General features: G+C 38.2%; 1 protein-coding gene across 1 annotated transcript; it reads left to right on the top strand.

Annotated features, from left to right (window-relative positions):
- The first annotated feature begins 570 nt into the window (after window positions 1-570).
- On the top strand, window positions 571-14,490 carry CPSF2 (cleavage and polyadenylation specific factor 2). Its single transcript, XM_026046657.1, has 14 exons — window positions 571-758; window positions 2,050-2,209; window positions 2,297-2,402; window positions 4,075-4,204; window positions 5,416-5,531; window positions 6,001-6,188; window positions 6,536-6,826; window positions 7,832-7,932; window positions 8,313-8,513; window positions 9,158-9,310; window positions 10,139-10,364; window positions 11,463-11,762; window positions 12,692-12,826; window positions 12,937-14,490. Exons 1-14 carry the CDS (start codon window positions 610-612, stop codon window positions 13,027-13,029), a joined length of 2,349 nt encoding a protein of 782 aa, XP_025902442.1. The 5' UTR covers window positions 571-609; the 3' UTR covers window positions 13,030-14,490.
- Window positions 14,491-22,057: the final 7,567 nt, after the last annotated feature.

The following is a 22,057-nucleotide window of genomic DNA, read 5'->3' as shown; positions in this document are numbered from 1 at the left end:
GCCCGGCGGCGCTCGGCTCAGGCCCGCGGAGCAGGTACCGGCGCCCGGCCGCCCGCCCGGAGGGGGCCCCTGGGCCCGGCCCCGCCGCGGGCTCCCGCTCCCTGAGCTCCGCACTCCGCGCTGCTTCCTCCCGAGCGGGAGCCGGGGCCTCCTTGTGCCGGGCCAGGGGAGGAGAGGCGCCCAGGCCGGGCCGGGCTCCCCCTCGGCCGCTGTCGAGCGAGGGCCGCGGCCTGGCAGAGCGGAGCCGGTTCCTCCCGGGCTGGCCCCCATGGAGGGAAAGGGGTCACTGCGTGCTGGCCGCCCCCAGCGCAGCGCCTGGGCTGCCCAGGGCTCTGCCATTCGGCTGAGGGGAGCAAAAATCCCTTGGGGCCGATTAAAACTGTTTGTTTTGTTGTCTTCTCCCTGCTTTAAAATGCAATGAATCTAAAGAGAGATAATAGCTAACAACCAGCCATAGCGTATGAGATAGCGACCCTGTCTAAGAACTGTTAGAAGTTTAAGGTTGATGTAAATAAGCGGTCTTTCCCCTTGGATTGACTAGTGAAACTTTTACTTTCTTCCCCCATCCAGAATAGTTCTTCTGGAGACTAACCCCCCTGAGAGACAAAAATGACCTCAATTATCAAGCTGACCACGCTCTGCGGCGTGCAGGAGGAGTCTGCCCTCTGCTATCTACTGCAAGTGGATGAATTTCGCTTTCTGTTGGACTGTGGCTGGGATGAGAACTTTTCCATGGATGTTATTGATTCACTCAGAAAGTAAGTAGGTGTTTGTGTGTGTTGGATTGGGTTTTCTTTCTTTTTTTTTTTTTTTAAGCGTTGTTCATAAGTTTTTCAAGGGTTACTTAGTTTTATATATATGGCGCTGTTAAATCCTCAAAGAGTTCTTTTCATTTGAGGATATCATTTAATTTTAAATGAATGAGTGCTAATGTATTTCCAGTAAAAAAAAAAAAAAAAAAATCTGTTTCTTGTGAGCTAACATCACTTCAAGTTACTCAGATTCTCAAACTTTTGCTTTTGTTTTGGTTTAGATTTTTGTTTTTCATGAGTAAAACACTGATCAGAGCCATTGGGAAACAGAGCTGGGTTCTAAACTGATACAGAACAGTTAACTAAGTTTTAAATCTCTTTGCATTAAAAAAAAATAAAGGTAAAGTGCTTTGTGTTTTGCCTTCTGTTTCAGGTTTAACGGATAGCTGGAGAAAAGATTGTATTAGTGTTCCCACACCTGCAGAGAAATAAACACATCTAGAGTTTTATACTGAGCTTGTGTAGGTTCACAGTGGGGAAACTTCCTGATGTGCATATTGATTGCAGAGTTAAGTCTGCAACATGGAAATTCCTGAAAGAAACCAAGCCTTCTGATGCGTTTTTTAGACTTACTTTTCTTGACTTTGACATACTTGTCTTTTAACTGAGGATTATCCATGCTAAGGATAACTTCTAAAGTTTTGTTAAGTGACTTACCTTAGAAGCAATTAAACCAAATCTCCTTTTCAAGAAGAATGTCCCTCAAGAATGGTGCATATGTCTGCGGCTAGTGAGGGGATCCAAATGTTGGACAGGGAAACTTGAATTGATTAAGATGAAAGAAACATTTTGATCTCATTTGTATCAGTTCAAGGTACATTAAGGTCTTTTCCCTTGGCATTGCTTATCTGAATAACAGCTATAGTCTGTTTTGGATTAAAGTATAATCTTTTTTTGATATGTAAACATTTTATAACATGGCTTTGCACTGGAAATATTTTTGGCCCCTCTGTTAGTATACTTCCTAATGTTGATGTATCCAGAACTTACTTTCCAGAGTTCCTATGTGTTCCTGTGTTCCTATAATTACATTTTCTGAATGCATATTTGTTACTTGAGTGTCTGAAAATATTTGTAAGCTTTTTAATTATGATTTTATTCTTGATGTAGAAGGATTTATTTCTTGTCATTTGGCATGCAGATTGTGCTCTTACTTTCAGAATGGTTGTGATAAGGAGTATAGAATACAGTGCAGACCATCTTTTCACTAGCTCCTTTTGTTGTTTTGTTTTTGCAGACATGTTCACCAGGTCGATGCTGTTCTTCTTTCTCATCCTGACCCCTTACATCTTGGGGCACTTCCATATGCAGTTGGAAAAATGGGCTTAAACTGTGCCATTTATGCAACTATTCCTGTATATAAAATGGGACAGATGTTTATGTATGATCTCTATCAGGTATGCTTGCAGCGATATTTTCAGGGACCCTCTGATACGATAGAACGCTCAGCTTCTTGAATGTCCTTGCTTTTTAATTTGTTTTAGTCCCGCCATAACACAGAAGACTTCACTCTCTTCACGTTGGATGATGTTGATGCAGCCTTTGACAAAATACAACAGCTGAAGTTTTCTCAGATTGTCAACTTGAAAGGTAAAACTTTTCTGTCAGCAAACGTTTTGATAAATGTCTCATGTTTTAATGGCTCAGTTGCATTTCACTATGAATTAAGGTAACTTTTTAGGAAGGAGTAGGTCTCTGTATTCATGCCTTGAACACAGACTTCTAAAGCAGGCCTGTGTTGCTCTGTATCAGCTGATGATCTTCCTCAGTATTTGTATTTAGAAATGGGTAGAATTTCCTCTTAAATTAGCACGGAGAAGACTCACTCTTTATTAATTTTCCCACTTGGCAGAGTTTGACTCTGCCAAGTTCAGTTTAGGCATTTGTTTTTCTTTGATATTTTTCAGACTTTTCTTGGAATTTACTTATGTCTCTAAAAAGCATTCACTCATGCCAAGTTGTAGGTACGACTTTACAAAGGGAAAGACTTTCTGGAGGATGAATAGGTGACCCACTTGAAGTGTCTGGGCAAGGAGATTTTGGCAGACTTTGCATGGTATTAAGTATGGCTTAATGTTGAGAACTGGCATTCTGAGAATCAGCTGCTGCTTACTCTTGCTGAGTTTAAATATCCAAATGAAATGGAAGTCCTGGTCTTGCACAAATCATGCAGCCTGATTGCCTGTAGCTTGTCAGAGTTGCATCATCTCCTAGTACCTGAATGTTATTTGCCAAAATACTCTATAATATGGAGAGGAAAAAAAGAAAGTGGGAAATTATCATTAAAAGGCTGTTGACCCTTTCTACAGATATTAGCTTTAAAGTAGGGTTCTGTCCATGCTGATGGTTTTTTACAGTCTATGAGGAGTTTAGTGAACTTCTATTCTGTAACACCTCACTCCTTCCATATTTAATTGAAGTGACTCAAAAAGACTTGATAAATTATCAAACAAGGTAACACATGTTTTATTTTTTGCAAAAGCTGTGTGCATTTGTGCAAACCAGTGGAATACAGCAACGGCAGGGAGCATTTGTCATGGGTGATCTAGTCTGATGCTACCAAAGATCTAGTTTAGCACCAATGACAAGGAGCAACAGGGCTTTAAAAGAAGTCACCAGGTGCTGAAAAGCCTTGTCATTCCTGCCTTGTGCTGCAGCCTGTCACAGCCCCCCTTCCTGCAACCCTTTGCAGTTTGTGTGTGTGTGTTGTTGAGGTGAATTTCCAGTCTAATTTCCATGTGTTTTATAAGTACCTGGACCATGAGTGATGTAGTAAATATTCTAGATCGTGCAGAAAAGAGGCCTGCTGGGCCTCTGTACTCAGTACAAAAGAGGCCTACAAGGCTCACAGGTGCCCTTGCTTTGGTATTTTATGCATGTTACGGAACTCACTGTTGCTTAGGTGCATGGTTACAGCAGCAGAATGCTCTGCCTTTGTGAACTGGCAAAGTAGGGGAAAGAAGTGATTTTTGCTTTAGTTTTTTTTCCTGGGGGCAGAGTAGAAGTGAATTGCAAAACAAATTTCAACTCTATGCAGTTATTGGCTAGATGTGAAGGAGGGATAGATTACTTAGTGATTTACACACTTAATTTGAATTAAAAATTCAAGTGATTTTATTCATTATTATTATTATTATTCAAATGAATAATTCAAATAACTTCCATATTTAGTTTTAAAATTACTGTGTTTTATTTAGAATAGTGAATTTTAATACATATACCTGAAACACTGAAAGTTTTTTAAAATGACGTTTCTTTGTAGGCAAAGGCCATGGTCTGTCAATCACACCGTTGCCAGCTGGTCACATGATAGGAGGCACAATCTGGAAGATTGTCAAAGATGGAGAGGAAGAAATTGTTTATGCAGTCGATTTCAACCACAAGAGGGAGATGTATGTTCAAAATAGTCAAGTCTGTTTCTTGCTTGTTGTGTTAAGTGTGTGTAATCATTGCATGATAGATAAGTAGTTTTGGAAGTCTCAGTCTTCACTAGGCTTCTTAAGACCACTGTTTTCTGTTTTTGTTCAGCTGAATTTGCTTAATCAATTTTACACATCAACTGTGGATTTATTCATTCCCTTCAGATTTATTTATTTGTATTTGTATTTATTTGCAGATTTATTTATTTGTATTTATTTATTTATTTGAAGCAGGAAACTTTTGTTCTTGCCATTTGAAAAAAGAATATCTCACTCAAGAAAGGAAACAACAATACAAAATTTTTGGCTGTGTATATTAAAAAAAAACATTGTTTTTTTGCTTTCACAGAGACTGTTTTGCTTTAGAAGGGATAAAGAGGAACTTACAATGTATTACAATTCAACTTTACTTAGCAATTCAACTTTACAACAATTCAACCAAGAAGGATTTGAATTGAGATCCCATTAAAGTATCATAATTATGTTTAAGGGTGGGATGCAGCATTTACCTTTTAGGAAGAAGTCCAGGGGGATATAAAACATGCGGTAAATTTTTTAATAGACAAAATTGTCTACAGAACTACCTGGTCCTTAGATCTGGGAACCTTTATGTTTTTAATTGTGTGGGGTTTTTTTTAGTGGGGAGAAAATGCACTTTTTCTACCTTAGACAAGACTTGCATGAAACATCTCATGCCTTGTTTTCCATATTTAACATCTTTATTTGAGGTAGATGGTAAAAGGCCTGGAAAATAAATATTCAAATAAGATGGTTTTTATGTTTGACATTAATTTTTTTTACGAAGCTCAGTTTAAGACAAGAAAACTTTCATTTTCAAACTAAAACTTTCAAAGCTTTTAGTTTAAGACTTAAAGTGAATGAGAAGGAAGGTAGAAAAAAAAACTGTTTGAAACTGTCACTGTTCTTTCTTGTACCTGATTTAACAAAGATGGTATCTGTGATAGGAATTAATCTCTTTCTAATAATGTATTTAATTAGGCTTTGACTTTTCTTGAACATCCTCTATTCTTGACCTGAAGTCTTTTCTTTAAGTAGTTCTCTTTCCTTCATTTCTAAGAGTCTTCAGCAACTGAATAAGATTTCTGTACATATAAACCTTTAGAAGTTAGCTCTCCATTTTCCTTATAAAATGCAAACGAGTGAGGTTTGGCCTTTTTCCACAGTCACCTGAATGGATGTTCCTTGGAAATGCTGAGCAGACCTTCGTTGCTTATTACAGATTCATTTAATGCCACTTACGTCCAGCCTAGGAGGAAGCAGAGAGATGAACAGCTACTGAGTATGTATTCTCTTTGGGGTTCAAAATAACCATAACGTGTTTTGTTAACCTTCATATTTTTTTCCTATCATCAGTTCCTCAGCATCCAAATTAAGGTTCTTCATTAAAATTTAACCTTGAGTTACTCTTTTCTTCCAGTACTAACTCTGTGATAATGTAAAACGTTTTCCTGAGAACAATGATTTGCGTTATCTCTTTGACTTTGTTTGAAAACTGTGTATTTTAGTGTAATAGTGTTTGATCTCTTCAGAGATTTTAAGTGACTTTTTTCATGATATTATTAAAAATCAGGAAAACAAAATTAAAAATTAAAAAGAAAAAGAGTATCGCTGCTCTGAGATCTGAAGTTTAATGTATTTTTGAGTTCAGTTTGCTTTTGACTGTGGTTGCTATTGGATTGTAGTGAAACACTATTTTAATTATAGTTCAAAGTAAAAGGTCTTTTTATTTGTTTGCTTTCCATTTTCAGCTAATGTTTTGGAGACCCTACGAGGTGATGGAAATGTATTGATAGCTGTGGACACAGCAGGCAGAGTTCTGGAACTTGCTCAGCTTCTTGATCAGATATGGAGAACAAAAGACGCAGGATTAGGAGTCTACTCCCTAGCACTTTTGAATAATGTCAGCTACAATGTAGTGGAATTCTCTAAATCACAGGTTAGTTTTGTAGTTTTTCAAAATAGAATTTTGACTAGGTACATGGTTTTGTGTTTCTATCTTGAATGTTCATCTTCAGATCAAGTAGCCAGAGTCAAAGCATAGGTCTGGGCTTCCATCTGCACATTGATTTTTCCATTTGTTTCATCCCAAGCTTCGTCAGCATAGCTGCAGATACTAAAAGCAGCAGCACGGATATCAGTACATTGGTAACCTTTTCTCAGTATGTCAAACATTTATGTAAACACGTACATAATGCCTTCTTTTACTTAATACTGGGTTTGTGCATCAGTTTAGAATTTGTATTCCTTGTATTTGTAGCTAACTTTGTTTTTAATACATTTTAGGTTGAATGGATGAGTGACAAACTGATGAGGTGCTTTGAAGACAAGAGAAACAATCCGTTTCAGTTCCGTCACCTCTCCTTATGTCACAGCCTGTCTGATTTGGCTCGAGTGCCTAGTCCAAAAGTTGTTCTTGCTAGTCAGCCTGATTTAGAATGTGGCTTTTCTAGAGATCTCTTCATTCAGTGGTGCCAGGATTCTAAAAACTCTATTATTTTAACTTACCGCACTACACCTGGAACGTTAGCACGGTTTCTGATTGATAATCCTTCTGAAAAAGTTATAGATATTGAGGTAAGAGTTCTCTTTATAACTTCAACTTTTTTATATGGACAGTCTGGGGGAATATGATCAAGACTAAATGTAGTTTTATTTTCATGTTTTTGACCTACTGAAAACACTTCTAGTGGCAAATGGACATCTCAAATATATTGCCTATTCAACCAATTGTGGTTAAATTTATGTAAAAATAGTACTTGCATTAAGAAACTTATGAAATGTCTTTTGGTGATGTGGCTCCAGCTTGGTGCTCATCTCAGTGTCTTAAAATACTTTGTACTAAGAGAGCACTTTTGTATCTTTTTGTTATAATAGAAAGAATTCTACTTGCAACTGATGTGCAGATAACATTGTATGATGATTCCTGCTGGAAAATCATCTGTTTCGTGTGTTGAGGGGAGAAATCAAATCGAGAGTAAAATATGGAATCACTATAATTAGAAAACTAAATGAAAGCTAGAACTAAAAAGAATACAAAGCATGACTTAACAGTTTTTCAAGAAGTTTTTCTCGTGCCTACTTATGTCTGATACAAACATAAGATTACAATGTAAAAACGTAAGATTGCAGTGAATATATTCTTATTGGGATCCAGCAGTATACATAGTGACCTAGTCTCTGATCTGACTTGTAGTAAACAAGCAACAAAACTTCTTATTGCTTTGCCAGCTAGTCTAAAGTTTGCCAAATTGTTTGTCTTTGATTAGTGACACAATCAGAGTGCAAGTTTAGCTTTGCCTGTTTCAGTTATTGAAACAGAGATGAATGCTAAAGAGTTTTGTTTGAGGGATTTTTGTAAATTGCTTGATTTTTTTTAATACTTTTAGCATGCCATTTTTCCTTAGGAAGTCTCCTTTGAGACCTTTGAAGGTTATCATGGTATTGCCATGCCAAAGTGCATAAGTCTGCATAATCTTGTATGTGAAAAAGATGTACTTACTCTTGGTACTTACTTTTCCTACGTACTGCTAATAAGGTATTACAGCTGTGTCACTCAAAATAATATTATTGATTCTGTAGTTGAGAAAACGTGTCAAATTGGAGGGAAAAGAACTTGAAGAATACCTAGAAAAGGAGAAACTAAAGAAAGAAGCAGCTAAGAAGTTGGAACAATCCAAAGAGTAAGTTTGCTGCATATTGCTGCATTCTGCTTTTGTTATCAGAGTTGAGATTTCTGTGATCAACATGGTGATTCAGCTACAGACAGATTAATATTGAACAGGGATGAGTTCAACTATGGACAGTTGAATACAACTGCAATATTTAGTTTTGAAAAGCTCATCTGAGGGCATTCAGGACTTTTGGATGATTGACTTAAGATGCTATGATGAGCCAGTCTGTTTTGTCTGATATTTGGCTGTGAGGATTTTCTCAGATATATAAACTGTCTTCATCCTCCTGAAAATATCTGGTGATCTGTGGATTGTTATTTCCCATTCAGTGTGTTTATCTAATACTAAACCCAAAGAAAAAAACAATGCTTTTTTTTTTGACATTTCAGGGCAGATATAGATTCCAGCGATGAGAGTGACGCTGAAGAGGATGTTGATCAGCCAACTGTGCATAAGACCAAACATGATTTAATGATGAAAGGGGAAGGTAATCGGAAAGGAAGTTTCTTCAAACAGGCGAAGAAATCTTATCCCATGTTTCCAGCTCCTGAGGAAAGAATTAAATGGGATGAATATGGAGAGATTATCAAGTATGTGGGGGGGGAAAAAAACCAGTCATGCTTGCTGATATAGAGTAGTTAGAGTTCAAAAGTAAAACTTGTAAAAATCAGTGTTATTTGTGCTTTGTTATTACCTGCTTTTAGAATGTGGTAACTGAAAATGTAGTTTGCACTAAATTTCATGGAAGGCTTGTGATGGCATTGAAGCTTCACAATGCTGGTCCTTGACCCTTTTAGAATGTGCGCCATGTAAGGACAATCATTGTTTTTTATTTTACAAGGGAAGATAAAAATACCCTTTGGAACCTGATTTATTCTTGTTTTTATTATGAATTGATGAAAATTATAGGTAATTACAAGAGGAAGAAACATAATTTATTCTAGGAAAAGTTAGCAATATTTGCTCTATTTGAAATAATGCTTGATAAAATCTTTCCATTTGCTAGTATTCTACAATTCTCTTTTAGAATTCACAAGTATTCTAAAATACCAAGTGATCTCTTCCAAGTGAGCTCTATTTAAGTATGGATATAGTGGAGGCATATGCGATACTCTTACTGGCACTGGTTTATAAAGCATGTCAGTAGTAATACAGTAGATGTTGCTTCTATAATATGCAGTCCTTGGGTGCTATTGTAAGACAATTCCAAAACAAAACCCTTTTTATTCTTTAGACCGGAGGATTTTCTGGTTCCAGAACTTCAAGCAACAGAAGAAGAAAAAAGCAAATTAGAGTCTGGTTTGACAAATGGAGAAGAACCCGTGGACCAGGATTTATCAGATGTTCCTACCAAATGTATTTCAGCAACAGAGTCCATGGAAATCAAGTGAGTGGCTGTGCTCTTGATTTAGGTGAACTCATAGCTAAGAGGGTGCTGGTGGGAAGGCAGGTGCAGTGGAACCAGTGTTCGTTTGCTTTGTCTCTCTTCCAGTGTTAGTCTCCAGTTCTTTAGACGTCCCATGTGTGGAAGGTGTCTTATAAGATATACTTATTTGAAGATATTTGTTACTTAGAACTTGTGATTTAGCAGAGTGATAGAGCAGTGTACTGAAATCACAAGGCAAATGTAAGTTGTGCATAGCAAAATGCAGCAATTTCAATATGTGGTCAATTGTAGTGCAAAGGGATCCCCATTACTGATCTCTAATATGCTCACGCTCGTGGTGTTGGGTGTTGCCAGCTGCTCAGAGGGAATATGTGGATTGAAACCAGCTCAAGCTTGTCCCTTTCTTCAAACTTCTTTTGCTAGTTATTTTTTTGTTCATTTTGATTTGCCTTTTTTTATGCTGTTGGACTGTATCATGGGGACGAGTGGGAAGCTGGGAGAAAAGGCAACCGGTGCAGCGTACATGTCAGCACAGTTAGTCAAATGTATTGTTATGTAATGTGCAGATGTATTTCTAGAAAAAAGACTTGTTCAGATACAATCTGTACTTCTGTCATGTTTTAGATAACTTGAAGTGCTTTGGGGGAATATATATATGTTAAGCTGTATACACATGCTGATATTTAACAATCCTGTGTTTTGTCTTTATCTACTTATCTATGATGGCTGAGCAGCTGTGAGGTATACCTTGTGCTGGCACCTTTTGTTTATTCTATTTTAAATATCTTGAAGTACTTTAAATTTCTTTATTTTTTTAATTGAAACTAGAGCTAGAGTTACCTATATCGACTATGAAGGGCGTTCAGATGGTGACTCAATTAAAAAAATTATTAACCAAATGAAGCCGAGACAGCTGATCATTGTCCATGGGCCTCCTGAAGCCAGTCTGGACCTTGCAGAGTGTTGCAGAGCTTTTGGTGGAAAAGATATTAAAGTTTACATGCCCAAACTGCACGAAACTGTAGATGCAACTAGTGAAACTCATATCTACCAGGTAATATATTAGAAACTTCTACTCGTGTAAAAGTCTATGGAAATGTCAACTTGTTTTACTGAATTCTTAAGAGATTTCTAATGCTTATATTTGAAACACAGTATGTGCTAACTGCATTTTAAGGTTGCTTGTGGAATCTCAAGAAGAACCTTTCTCAAAACAGTGTTTTCTGTGTTTTTTTAAGCTTAAGCTTTTAGTTTATTAGAAGTGACAAGGTTATGATTTTTTTGCAAAACACTTCTCTAGAAAGAGTTTTAATAATTTCCTCTTTACAAAAATAAAAACCTTCTGCCTAGAATTATTTTTTGTTTGATATTTTTATATCTATATATATATATTTCTGAGTGGATGAAGTAGTTTGGAGACATTGAATTAGGAAAAAGCTTGGGACACTAGAAATATCAGTGTCTTCTGAGGGTCTTGTGCAGCAAGGGTAAAGCTTTATAAGCTGCTGTGTCCTTCATACAGTTGCAGCCCTTATGCTGCTATCACAGTCACACAGTCTCATGTGGATAATGTTCTTGCAGAATGGGGCTTTCCCTAATGGGTTAAAAACTTCATATTTGCCAGGCAAGGCAGAGTAAACTAATGTGCTAATCACAATCTGATTTTTACAAAATCCCTTCCTGCAATAAAATATTATTTACCACTTGCGTATAGATGTTCAATTTAGAGTTGCTGTTTCCTCACCTGAATCCATTCAAAAAAGTTTCCAACTTACAAAGGCCAACTGAGGAATTCCTTGGCCACAAGAAAAATATTTTGGATAATTTTAAAGGGATTGCTCTCACTGTAAGTTTAACTCAACCTGGTAGTTGTGAAAGCTCTTTTCATTTAAGTAGCATCCAAAAAGTTACTGTTCCCTTACTTTCAAGTGGCAAGATGGGGGCTACCCACATCATAATTTATAAGCATTTAGCATCTTTCTGTGGTGATACTGCTTCCCTCCTTTCCCTCCCTAAAGGACTATGAATTAAAGGTGTCCAGAGGACACTGAGAGGAAAACTCCATATTTCTAAAGCTTGGAGTAAGGACTCTGTGAAATATCTTTTGCATTTCCTGTGAAATCAATAGTGTTTTTACTTTTGTCCAATCTAGGTCAGGTTAAAAGATTCCCTGGTCAGCTCCCTTCAGTTCTGCAAAGCCAAAGATGCCGAGCTGGCTTGGATAGATGGTGTCTTGGACATGCGAGTTTCCAAAGTGGACACTGGAGTTATTTTGGAAGAGGGAGAGCTGAGGGAGGATGAAGACTTAGAGATGCAGGTGGATGTGCCTTCTGCAGACTCCAGTGTCATTGCACAGCAGAAGGCCATGAAAAGCCTGTTTGGAGATGATGATAAGGAAATGTGTGAGGAGAGTGAGATCATTCCTACTTTGGAACCTCTGCCACCTCATGAGGTACAGAAACATTCCTGGTTTGGATTTGTTTTGACTCTTGTGTTCAGATTTCTTTCTGGTGCTTAGAGCTTAATTATTGTCTTTACTGAAATAAAAGTTCACCTGAAACTTTTTTTCTTTAAAGACGCTACTGTTCTATGTTCAAAATTTAAGCTTTTTATAGTGAAAATTCATTGGTGTCTATTACTAGTGCCTAGCATAATACAGTTGCCATCTAGTTAGTGATATAAGACCATAGTTAATTTTACTTGTTTCATTAATAGTTAGTATTTGTGGCTTTGGAAGCCAGTTGGTGCTTAGTTTCTCCTGGGTTTTGGCATGTTTTCTTGATGCTGTGAAAAATGCTTCATTTATTGTAATTAACAATACCCATCTTTGAGAAGCATGTGTTTTTATTTCTGTATAGTGGCTTGGGAGTTCATTCCTTTAATTTTTTTCATCTATGCTTAAATGAAAATATTGTGCATCTATGAGTATAATAAAAATGCCTCCTCATTGTATTATTACTTGAAGACACTCTTGCATACCCCGAATTGTAGCCTGTTTTAGCAGCTTGATAAATTTGAGAGAACTGTAAAGGCTGCTCTGGCTAAGGACAAGGGTGCCAGCGATATGTACTGCCAGCAACACTGTTTGCTGCAGCTCTGTCCCTGTGTCTGTTGTGGCTCACAGGAGAGATGTTCAGGGGCAGCTTTACAGTTTTCTTGAGCACAAACACAGGAGAAAACCTTTCTCATGCTTAATGGCTTCTAAGGCCTTCCTATTCTGCAAAGATCTTGCTGCAAGTGACAGAAAGGGAACTAATTCTGTAACTTACGACCCTGTCATAGCCTGTCCATGGGCCGTGTTGTTACTAACTGAATAATGAGGAAAACTGGAGCAGTGTAAGGTCGAAGCAGAGTGCTTACAAGTGTGTGCCTTGTTTCCAGGTTCCTGGTCATCAGTCTGTGTTTATGAACGAGCCAAGGCTGTCTGACTTCAAGCAAGTTCTTCTGCGGGAAGGTATTCAGGCTGAGTTTGTAGGAGGGGTGCTCGTGTGCAACAACCTGGTGGCCGTTCGCAGGGTAGGTGTTCTGTGTCTTCAGCTCCTCGGTAAATAATTCATTGCACGGATTCCAAGTGAAAATTAAGCATCTCATTGACATAATCAATTGAAACTTGTCTTTTGTTTCAGACTGAAACAGGACGCATTGGATTGGAAGGCTGCCTCTGTCAGGACTTCTATAGGATAAGAGACCTTTTATATGAGCAATATGCTATTGTCTAAAGGAAGTGCTGCGAAGTTATCTTGACTTGAACTTTAAAAGATAATGGGAATTTCTGTCTTCCCAGTTCTGACTTTTCATAGTTTTTTAATTTATACAGAGGAAAAATAATTCATAACGGACAGGTAACTACCCTGAACATGTAAATACCTGTTGCTCTGCACAAATCTGAAGGTACATTCCATGTTGCTGATTTTCAGTTATGCTGTGTCTCCTGCATAATACATTATACCTGAGTTTTCTGCCTTTATCAAATGTCCTTCAAGAAAGGTTCAATTAGGAGATATTTTGGCTTGATAGATTCAATACTAAAACACATTATAAAAATTAGATTGGGAAATGTGGACAGGTTGGGGTAGATTTTTTTTTTTTGCTTAGGGAGAGTCCCCTCTTTCAAACAGTAGAACTTAGATCAAGTAAGTTTTCAATAGGTTACTAGAAGCTAGACTACCTAAACTTTCTTAGTATTAACCTGTGTGCATATTAATTTTGCAGCTGCCTCATCTTACTTATTTATTCCACAACAGCATTTCTTATGCTGTATGAAATACTAGTCTTAGATTGAGGATGACTTTGAAAAAGTACTCTCATAAAGAGAGAAAACTAGATAAAATTGTCATGCAGTTTAAAATCTAGGAAATGTGTGCTTTGGAGTAACTCTAAAAGCTTACAGAACTTGTCTGCAACAGCTAAAAGTTACCTATGGTAAATCTGTGATCTGATTTAATGATTGCAACACCTTCATCTATGTATTGCTGTCCGTGTTGAGTGTGCAGTGAGCTGAGTTCAGGGATATTGTTCATCTTGAAATCTGACTTTATGTGATATATTTAATACTTTTTATGCCAGGTTTCATGTTAGCTGCATGTTTCGACAGTGGGATTTAATGTAGCTGCTGATGCTGGGGACTGACTCATCTTTAAGTGAAGATGAGCACAATTTTGGGTTGGCTAGATTTCTCAGAAAGCTGAGGGAATAATTTTGATGGAACTTCTGCATCCTAATGGCATCTGGAAAGTCTGTTTAATCCTTTCTCTGCATCTGCACGTGAACCACATGCTTGGAGCGTGCGGAGGGTGTTTTTGTTTGTTTTTACATAGACCACATATTACATTGCTGTTGTATATGTGTATGTTCAAAATAAAATCTCTTGACAAGTGGCAAAATATAGCCCTATGGGCTATCAATGGAAAGATACCTTATCTTGCAACTCGTTTTTGACTAATACTACTTTTTATCTGGTCTACAGGCTATTTATTCTGTTTAGGGTAGTAACTTAAAATTGGAGTCCACATTTCTTTTTTGTGTCTTTTTTTTGTTGTTGTTTTTAATATCTTGGAACTAGATATTAAAGAGAACACTTCTAAATGTGATGTTGAATGAGAATATATATTTTCCTGAAAAACAAAATGTTGGCTAGGGTTAGCTAAACAGTTTAACATTTCTGTCCACAGCTTAAAGGTGTTAATTTTGATTATACTGGCTGGCAGAACTACAATTTTGATTATACTGGCAGTCAGAACTAGTTTAAAATGCTCTGTTCTTTTGTAGCTATTTTGTAGCACTGCTGTGTGAATCTGCTTGATACTGGATGCTTGTTGGTGGATACCATTGTATTACTTCTGTTTTTGGCACAATTGAACTTTTATAAAGTGAGTTGTTTTGTACATAATCATGTTGGCCTTTACTTTGGGGGCATGGGCTGGGGGGAGATCACATGTGGCTGTGTAGAATGTATTATTAATAGAAAAACCCCTTAGGATATCGGACTTAAAATGGTACTCTTATTTAGAAAGAAATGTTTGTGATCGTGCTGTCTATCTGCATTTCTACCTCTCTTTCTTTTAATCTTTTAATTCAAATGCAACTAAGATTAACAGGAGGCTCATGGTATTGAGCACTGAATTCCTGCGTGTCCTGCTGCCTTGGGCCGTAAGGTGTATTTCCTGACTTAGGTGCTTTTTTCATTAATAATAAAAATCTTATAGGGGATATTATACACTCAACTACTTTGCTTTATTGCTCCTGAGGGCAAGAATATTAATTTATCATCCCAATTGGCTCTGTAAATTAATGACCATTTAAAAATATTTCCTATCATATGTCTTCAATAATTCAATTTTGGCAGCTGGGAAAAGGTTAGGGGGTCTGGAGATGCAGCAAATGCAGAGACTGCCTCCCCAGAGGCACTATTTGTGAGAAAATCTTAATTTTTCACTCATTTCCTACTGTCCCTCCTGTCTACTAGATATTAAGACATATTTCAAAGATTAAGGGAATGCAGAAGCAGTACTCATTAAAGGGGAGAAGAAGATGGAAAAAAAAAAACCCTAAACTAATCGGCTCCCATCATCTAAATATAGCTTTACCCTGAAGTTAAATAACTTTGTGGGTGACAGCCTCATTTTTAATCACTTTACTTTGACAGCATGTTCTTGAGGTGAGGTGAAGCTGAAAATTTATCTTTCTTTTCCTCTCTCTGAGCAATATTTAGACATACCAGAGTCTCTTCTCAAAATATGCTTTTAATAGAAAGATGGTATGTCTTGTGCTCAACTAGAGTGAGAGTGGAATGAGGACATTTGAGCTCTCCTTGCTGATAGAGCTCCCTTGGAAAGGTAGGATTTGTCCTCTACTAACTAATTGCTGTCAGACACTTTATCACTTGTAGATGGAATTCTAATGCTGCCCCCCACCCATCTAAGTAATTGGTGCAATGATTCTGCCCTAAAATGCTGCTTTTGCAGAATGAAGATCACGCTGAGACATGACACAATGTATATTAATATTTCACTTGGGAAAGGGGGAGTGTTTATTGCCTGGAGAGAATGCTAGAAAGGTCAAGCATGAGCCTTGGAGACTTCAGCACAAGAAATCTTACAGAAAAGGCCTGAAAACTGCATGATATTCTGTTTCATGGCTGCTACTGGTGTTTTGCAGTTCAAAAAAGGTGGTGGTGGGTTAACAAACAAATCTAACAGAGTTCCTATAAGCAGAACTTTATTGCCTGATCTGGGAACAAAATGTATAAGAAACTGTTGGTAGCACAAAATGTGATAATTAAACAGTAGATTACAGATCAAAATAATTTTTAAAATTGCCTCTTGACATTTGGCTTTACAAATATTTGAAGTACTAAAATAATCTCCCAGAACCTTTCTGTTTGTGAGAGAAATATGATTCAAAGATCAAAGTATGCGTCATTATAGTTCATCTGGTAAATGGGAGCCTCTGGGTGGGTTGTTTCCTATAAATACAAAGCTGGGTAGTTGGCTGATGCTTGTGTGAGCAGTGCTCCTTTTTATTTATTTTTTTAATTTTTTATTGGGGGTGGGGGGTGAGGAAAAGAAAGTGCTTATTCTCTCCAATGCATTTGTGAAGTAATTCATGCTTTTATTGAAAATGATCTCCTGTGAAGTTTGCTGGTCAGATAAATTTTTCATGAAGCGCTTAGGTTAGTCTAACAGTTCGCCATCGTTGCGTGGTAAAACAGTTTATACTATGAACTGTTAGTGTAGATGAACTGATCAGTGCCTACAGTTCCATCACTGTTTCCTCATAGTGCAAGGGGAGGAACACAGATACAGTATTTAAAGTATCTATTAATTGATCTTGACTTTTTTTTTCCAAGTTTGACAAATACGGGAGATATGAACATATGGGAGAACTAGATGTTTCGTGCAGTGTATTATCAGTTATATTATCTTTGTTAGATTATATATTACTGCTGTATTACGAAAGTAAAATCACCGTATTTCTTAGTAGTAATTTCAAAGAGATATGTAGCTGTTTTCCTTGAAAGGAGGCATCCATAGAAGCCCAAAATATTGTGGGGAAGCAAGTTCAGTGTGCGAACTTTAGAAGTAATAACCTGCCTGTCCTTGTGTAATCCTCTTAAGTGATACAAGTTGAATCTGTGGTTCAGCAGCTGAATGATTATTAGCTCAGTATCTGCCAAAAAGTGTAGTTGGTAACTGCAAGTCTGGGGTACAGAATTTTAATGGAGAAAATACTTGATTTCTGTAGCAAAAATTCAGCTTAGTGATATTTTACTTGTTTCCAATGCAGGTATTGTGAAGTGCTGCAAAGTTATCTAACAGGTGTTTCTGACATACACGGCGCTCAAGATATTTGGAAATACGGCAGTTCCAGTTAGGAGAGCTTTCTATTTGCCTCAGCATAAGATCAACAGCAGCATTCTTTAAATTGACTTTAAAAAATACATAGGGAAATCAAGGAGTTCTAGCATTCTGTGTGTGGTTGTGGCTATGGTGCCCATGCTGGTGTTTAACAGCTAGGAGAAAAGGCATAGTATTTAATGTCTAGTCAGAACATGCCCATCTCCAGTATGTAAACTCAATCGGTATCACTTATTATATGCTAATTCAGTAGAATTTTTTCTTTTGTATTGAATGAGTTTGTGGTCATATTAAGGTGTCAATTACATCAAAGTGTCATGAACAAATACTTGCAAGAAAACACAGCATGTAAGTAAATATATATTGTGCACGTATGAGTATATATATATATATATTTGAGATCAGGTTTTCAAGCTGATGCCCTCGGGCATCATCTCAGAGTAGTCACTTAACTTGGTTCCATTTTGTGCAAGGAGTTCAGCTGGCTCAGCAACTGGAACAGGCAATGTTGTGAAATAGCTGTGGGCCATCTAGGAAGCTGCCGTGCTGTGTAAATCAGAACAAGATTGCCAACAATCAGAATAACCTGATCTAGAAAAAGCATAGATCCCTGCAAATGTCTTCCTGCCAAGAAAAATAGAGGCTTAATAGATGTAAAATTGAACATTTGTGTTGTAGGATTTGCTTGAAGCTGTGGTTCTATGTAATGCTGTAACTGTTTACTCAAATTGGGGATGCTGTTGCTTCTCACTCTAGCTCTTCCTGCTTTCTAGAAAGAATAGTTGGCTTCAGAAGTTACTAGCCAGAGAACAGGAATAATACTCTTAATGTATTTTACAGGAATTGCTTCAAAAACTTTTTCTGCAATGGTGGTTCATCTGGTTCAGTTTTACAGTGCACTCAGGTGTATTAGTAAAGCTTCTCAGAAATAATTCCATAGAAGGGCAGGCAAGCTTTTGTATCAACAGTAATACTCAAGATAGAGCAAAACTATACCAAGGATTTCAGAGGATCCTTGAAAGAAAATTATGGAATGTTGATAGAACTTGGTCCTCCTTAAAACTCCTTAGGCTTCGCCTTGAGCTGGTTCATTACTATTTCTGCCACTATTTTGTCAGAAATAGGCTTTCAAAAAGTATTTATAATGACATTAATCAATGAGCAATTGCTTGAGCAATTACTCAAGCAAAAAAAGGGCAACTACTAGTTGGTCAGTGGGAGCTGGGCAGATGCTTCAGGATGTGACTAGGAAAGTGTTTTCACTGTGTGTCCTCCCTCTCAAGACAGTGGGAGGTGGCCCATATGGCAACATGGCCTCCTGGCTCACGTTTCTACAATATTCTTTGGACAACAGTTATAGCTTGAAGTAATTAATTGTATTAGGACAACACTGATGTACTTTCTGTTACCAGGAAGCTCTCTTGTTGCTAATGGAAAAAGAGCATGATGAGGCTAGTGCTTTGTAATTGGCAGGTGCCTTGCAAGCCATAATGATCAAATATCTCTTAAAATCAGTTGTGTATTAATTTTTTTTTGCCATTTTGCTGCTCTTGCAGAAGCTGCACAGCTGGCAGAGCACCTTGCCTGTCCCCACGGCAGGCTCGGTGCTTCAGAGCCTGCCAGATTGCCTGGCGAGTCCTGCCGGCCATGCATCACTCTGGTGCAACAATGTGAAGATAATATATATAAAGATAATTATAGGAATTATATGAGCATAATAAGATCTTTATTTGTGTGCACTTCGTGCACACAAGCTAACACTGTACTGAGAAAAGAAGGAAGAAAGAAAACAAAATCCAAACTTTTTCCTGAACCAGCTGGATCCATGTGTTACCTGACTAGGTGAGCTCCTGTGCTGCAGGAAGCTGTAGAGACAAATGTCATTCTTGGTGCAGCCTGGAAAAATTACTATTGGTAGCAAAGTTTGAATCATTTTGTGTAGCCTGCTTTCCACATTTTATATAATTTTATTGTATTACAGTATTTCTTTCATAATCTCCATGATTTTACTAATGCACAATATTGCAAATGCACTATAAAACTAGTCAACAGACTTTGAATCATTTGTATATCTCTAAACCTCTTATGCTGATTAAAAGTGTTAAGGCTATTAGTATTTTTTATGTAACTGGGTCTAAATTTAGTTTCTGTTACAGTCAAAAAACCTCTAATATTGCAAAGCATGATTCTAATCCTCTCCCTCTTGGATCTGATAGCAGCAGTCCCTCAGACCAGCTTTAGTGTTTCTCTGAATTGGCATCTTGAATAGTTAACCTTGTCATAGAAATTCAGAAGTGGATTTTCACAATTCTGCTTTCTAGGAGTACAGCTTTTGTTCTTGTGAGAAATGATGGTTTACTTTGGGGGCATTGTTTTGTATTCATTAATTCTTCACATTTTTCAATATGCTTTGAGTTATGGTGTTCCCATAGGCTACTGCCCTACGATGGAACAAGGAGTGTGATACTTCAATTACTTTTAAACTGTTTGACTTCTTGTGCAGAGCAGGTATGAGGAAGGAAGTGTTAAATTGAAAAAAGTGTAGAACATGCATATAGGCCAAGCATTCATTAGTGCTGGAACCTACTTTTTGTAAAGGTTGGATGTGTAGGGGGATGCTCACAGCCTGTCCTGCTCGGTGTTGGTGCTGGGCATCGCGCTCGGTGTTGGTGCTGGGCTCGGTTATCCCTGCTGGGCATCGCGCTGCCTCCTGCTTGATGGATTTTCAGGGCTTGGAGATGAGGCCTGTTTGGGTGCCAGGACCTTGAGAGAGAATGAGCTCCTGCTGCTGGGGCCGTGTTAGCTGTGGTCTGGAGGGGACTCTTCCTTACCTGAGCTGTGGGATCGCTCCTTGGGATCAGTAAGAGTAAAGCAGGTCTCTTCCCAGAGTCCCAGCCCCCAGCTCGTGGCAGCAGGACCACGGTTATTGCCTGGGTTACTACCTGGGAGCTGAGTCACGCTGGCTGCTGAGTGTGTGAGTAAAACCAACCAAAACGGTTTGCCTAGTTCATCCGTTTGGGTAGTTACTAACAACATAAATTAGCTACCTTCTGTTTATCAACTAGTTACTACTAGTGTAACCTTTAGTGTAGTTAGAAAACAAGTATTCTAGGTGAGCTAAGCTCCTGCTAATCAGTGATGTTGCCTTGTACTGTTGTAACTTGGCTAGTGGAGGAGGCACTTGGTGCTGCAGCAGGGATGTCCCCGAGGGCCCCTGGTCACCTGCCCCGGGCAGATGCATGGCGCAGCTTAGTGGCAGAGGAAAAGCAGGTCAGAAGTTGGAGTTTTTCTGCTTGATTCACTGCCCGTGTACACAAGGTCAAGACTTTTGCCACAAAAGGTAAGTGACTTGCAGCACTCTGAGCTGATCTTTCAGTCCCACTGAGCCTGTGAGTGGGAAGGGGGACTGCAGCCTGTTAAGTGCTTATGTTTGTGCCAGCGTTTCATGATTAATTAGCAACGTTACTGACCTTTTCAAACATCACATTTGCTAAAATCTTTCTATATGGGATATTTGCAGTATGCTTTCTCCCAAGACGAATGAATTATGTGATAATTCATGTGAAGCTTTTTGAAACTAAACTACTGTGAAATTAATTGTGTTATTGTGCCATTAGGCTGGAATGAGCCAGCAAGCATCAAAAGCAACAGATGAACTTGTCTAGGAACAGACACTAACAGAGTGTGAGCTGAAGCCTTATGTGTCCTTATGGTTTCAGTCATGCTCTTCTATGTGCAGTTGTCAAGCTGAGCCTTGCAGTACAGGATGTGCTCTGGAGGGGACTGAGGAGGGATGCTGCAAGGCTGAGTGCTTAGAACCAAGCTCAAAAGCCCAGGAATTAACAGAAAACTTGGCAGATAGGGGATTTCTGGCAGATTTGAATGAGAGAAGTAGATTTCTTCAGGTGGTATTTTGACCACTTCCCAACTTTTACATATTGTGTTATTAAACATCACTGTACATTTTAAATATTAATACATATTAAATAGTGTATTAAAAGTACACCGCACAAGATTTTTGGGTTAAGTTAATGCCGAGTATGTTTAGATACTGTGATAGAATCATAAGCTCTTTTTTTTTGTATCATTTATATTTGAGCTTAAAATACTGTACTTCTAGTAGCGTATTAGAATCATAGAATGCCCAAGGTTGGAAGGGACCTCAGAGGTCATCGAGTCCAACCCCCCTGCACACGCAGGGTCACCTAGAGCACGTGGCACAGGGCTGCATCCAAGTGGGTTTTAAAGATCTCCAGAGAAGGAGACTCCACAACCTCTCTGGGCAGCCAGTTGCAGAGCTTTGTCACCCTCACAGTGAAGAACTGTTTCCTTAAGTTCCTCTATTGCCTCTCTATCGTGAGCAGGGTGCTCTGATGAATTTTCTCTGAAGCATCCGCAGAGCTTTTCCTCTTGCTACAGGTGATGCTTCAAAGCAGCCACTCTCAAAGGCCAGGGAACTCAATATGGCTACATTGGCCAAATATTTGCTCAGCTTTTGGATGGCTTTTTCCACCTCTTCTGGGTTTTGTTGCTGCATTCAGATTCTTTTTTTTATGAGGTAACCATTTCTTAAGGCTGTCTGGCTGCAGTCAGAGGCAATATGTTTGATGTGCTGCCATGAGTACTGTGTGCTGGTTGGCACTCACCAAATAGGTCACACTGACAGCAAAATTGGGAGTAGACAAGATATGAGTCAGGATCAGCTTGAATGTTTGTAAATGAGGCTTGCTCTTGGTCGGGACTGGTCAGATTCCCTTCTGCTTTGGGATGTAATTTAGAGTCATAGTCTTGGTTTGGTGGGATTGTAAGATTGTAAGGGTGTGGGGTTTTTTTTTTTTTTTTAGTAGAATTAAACAACAAGTAGATAAACCAATGTTAAACATGCTTAGGA

This window comes from Nothoprocta perdicaria, unplaced genomic scaffold, assembly GCF_003342845.1.
Source record: "Nothoprocta perdicaria isolate Ctin4 unplaced genomic scaffold, notPer1 scaffold_108, whole genome shotgun sequence".
NCBI lineage: Eukaryota > Metazoa > Chordata > Aves > Tinamiformes > Tinamidae > Nothoprocta > Nothoprocta perdicaria.
This window is presented reverse-complemented; position numbering and strand designations above follow the sequence as displayed.

What these genes read in the sequence shown, in the direction of transcription:
- CPSF2 (XM_026046657.1), top strand. Translation starts at nt 610, where the DNA reads ATGACCTCAATTATCAAGCTGACCACGCTCTGCGGCGTGCAGGAGGAG. An exon ending in TCAGATTGTCAACTTGAAAG is followed by an intron (nt 2,403 to 4,074) that starts GTAAAACTTTTC and finishes GTTTCTTTGTAG; the next exon opens with GCAAAGGCCATGGTCTGTCA. An exon ending in ACCTGGTGGCCGTTCGCAGG is followed by an intron (nt 12,827 to 12,936) that starts GTAGGTGTTCTG and finishes CTTTTGTTTCAG; the next exon opens with ACTGAAACAGGACGCATTGG.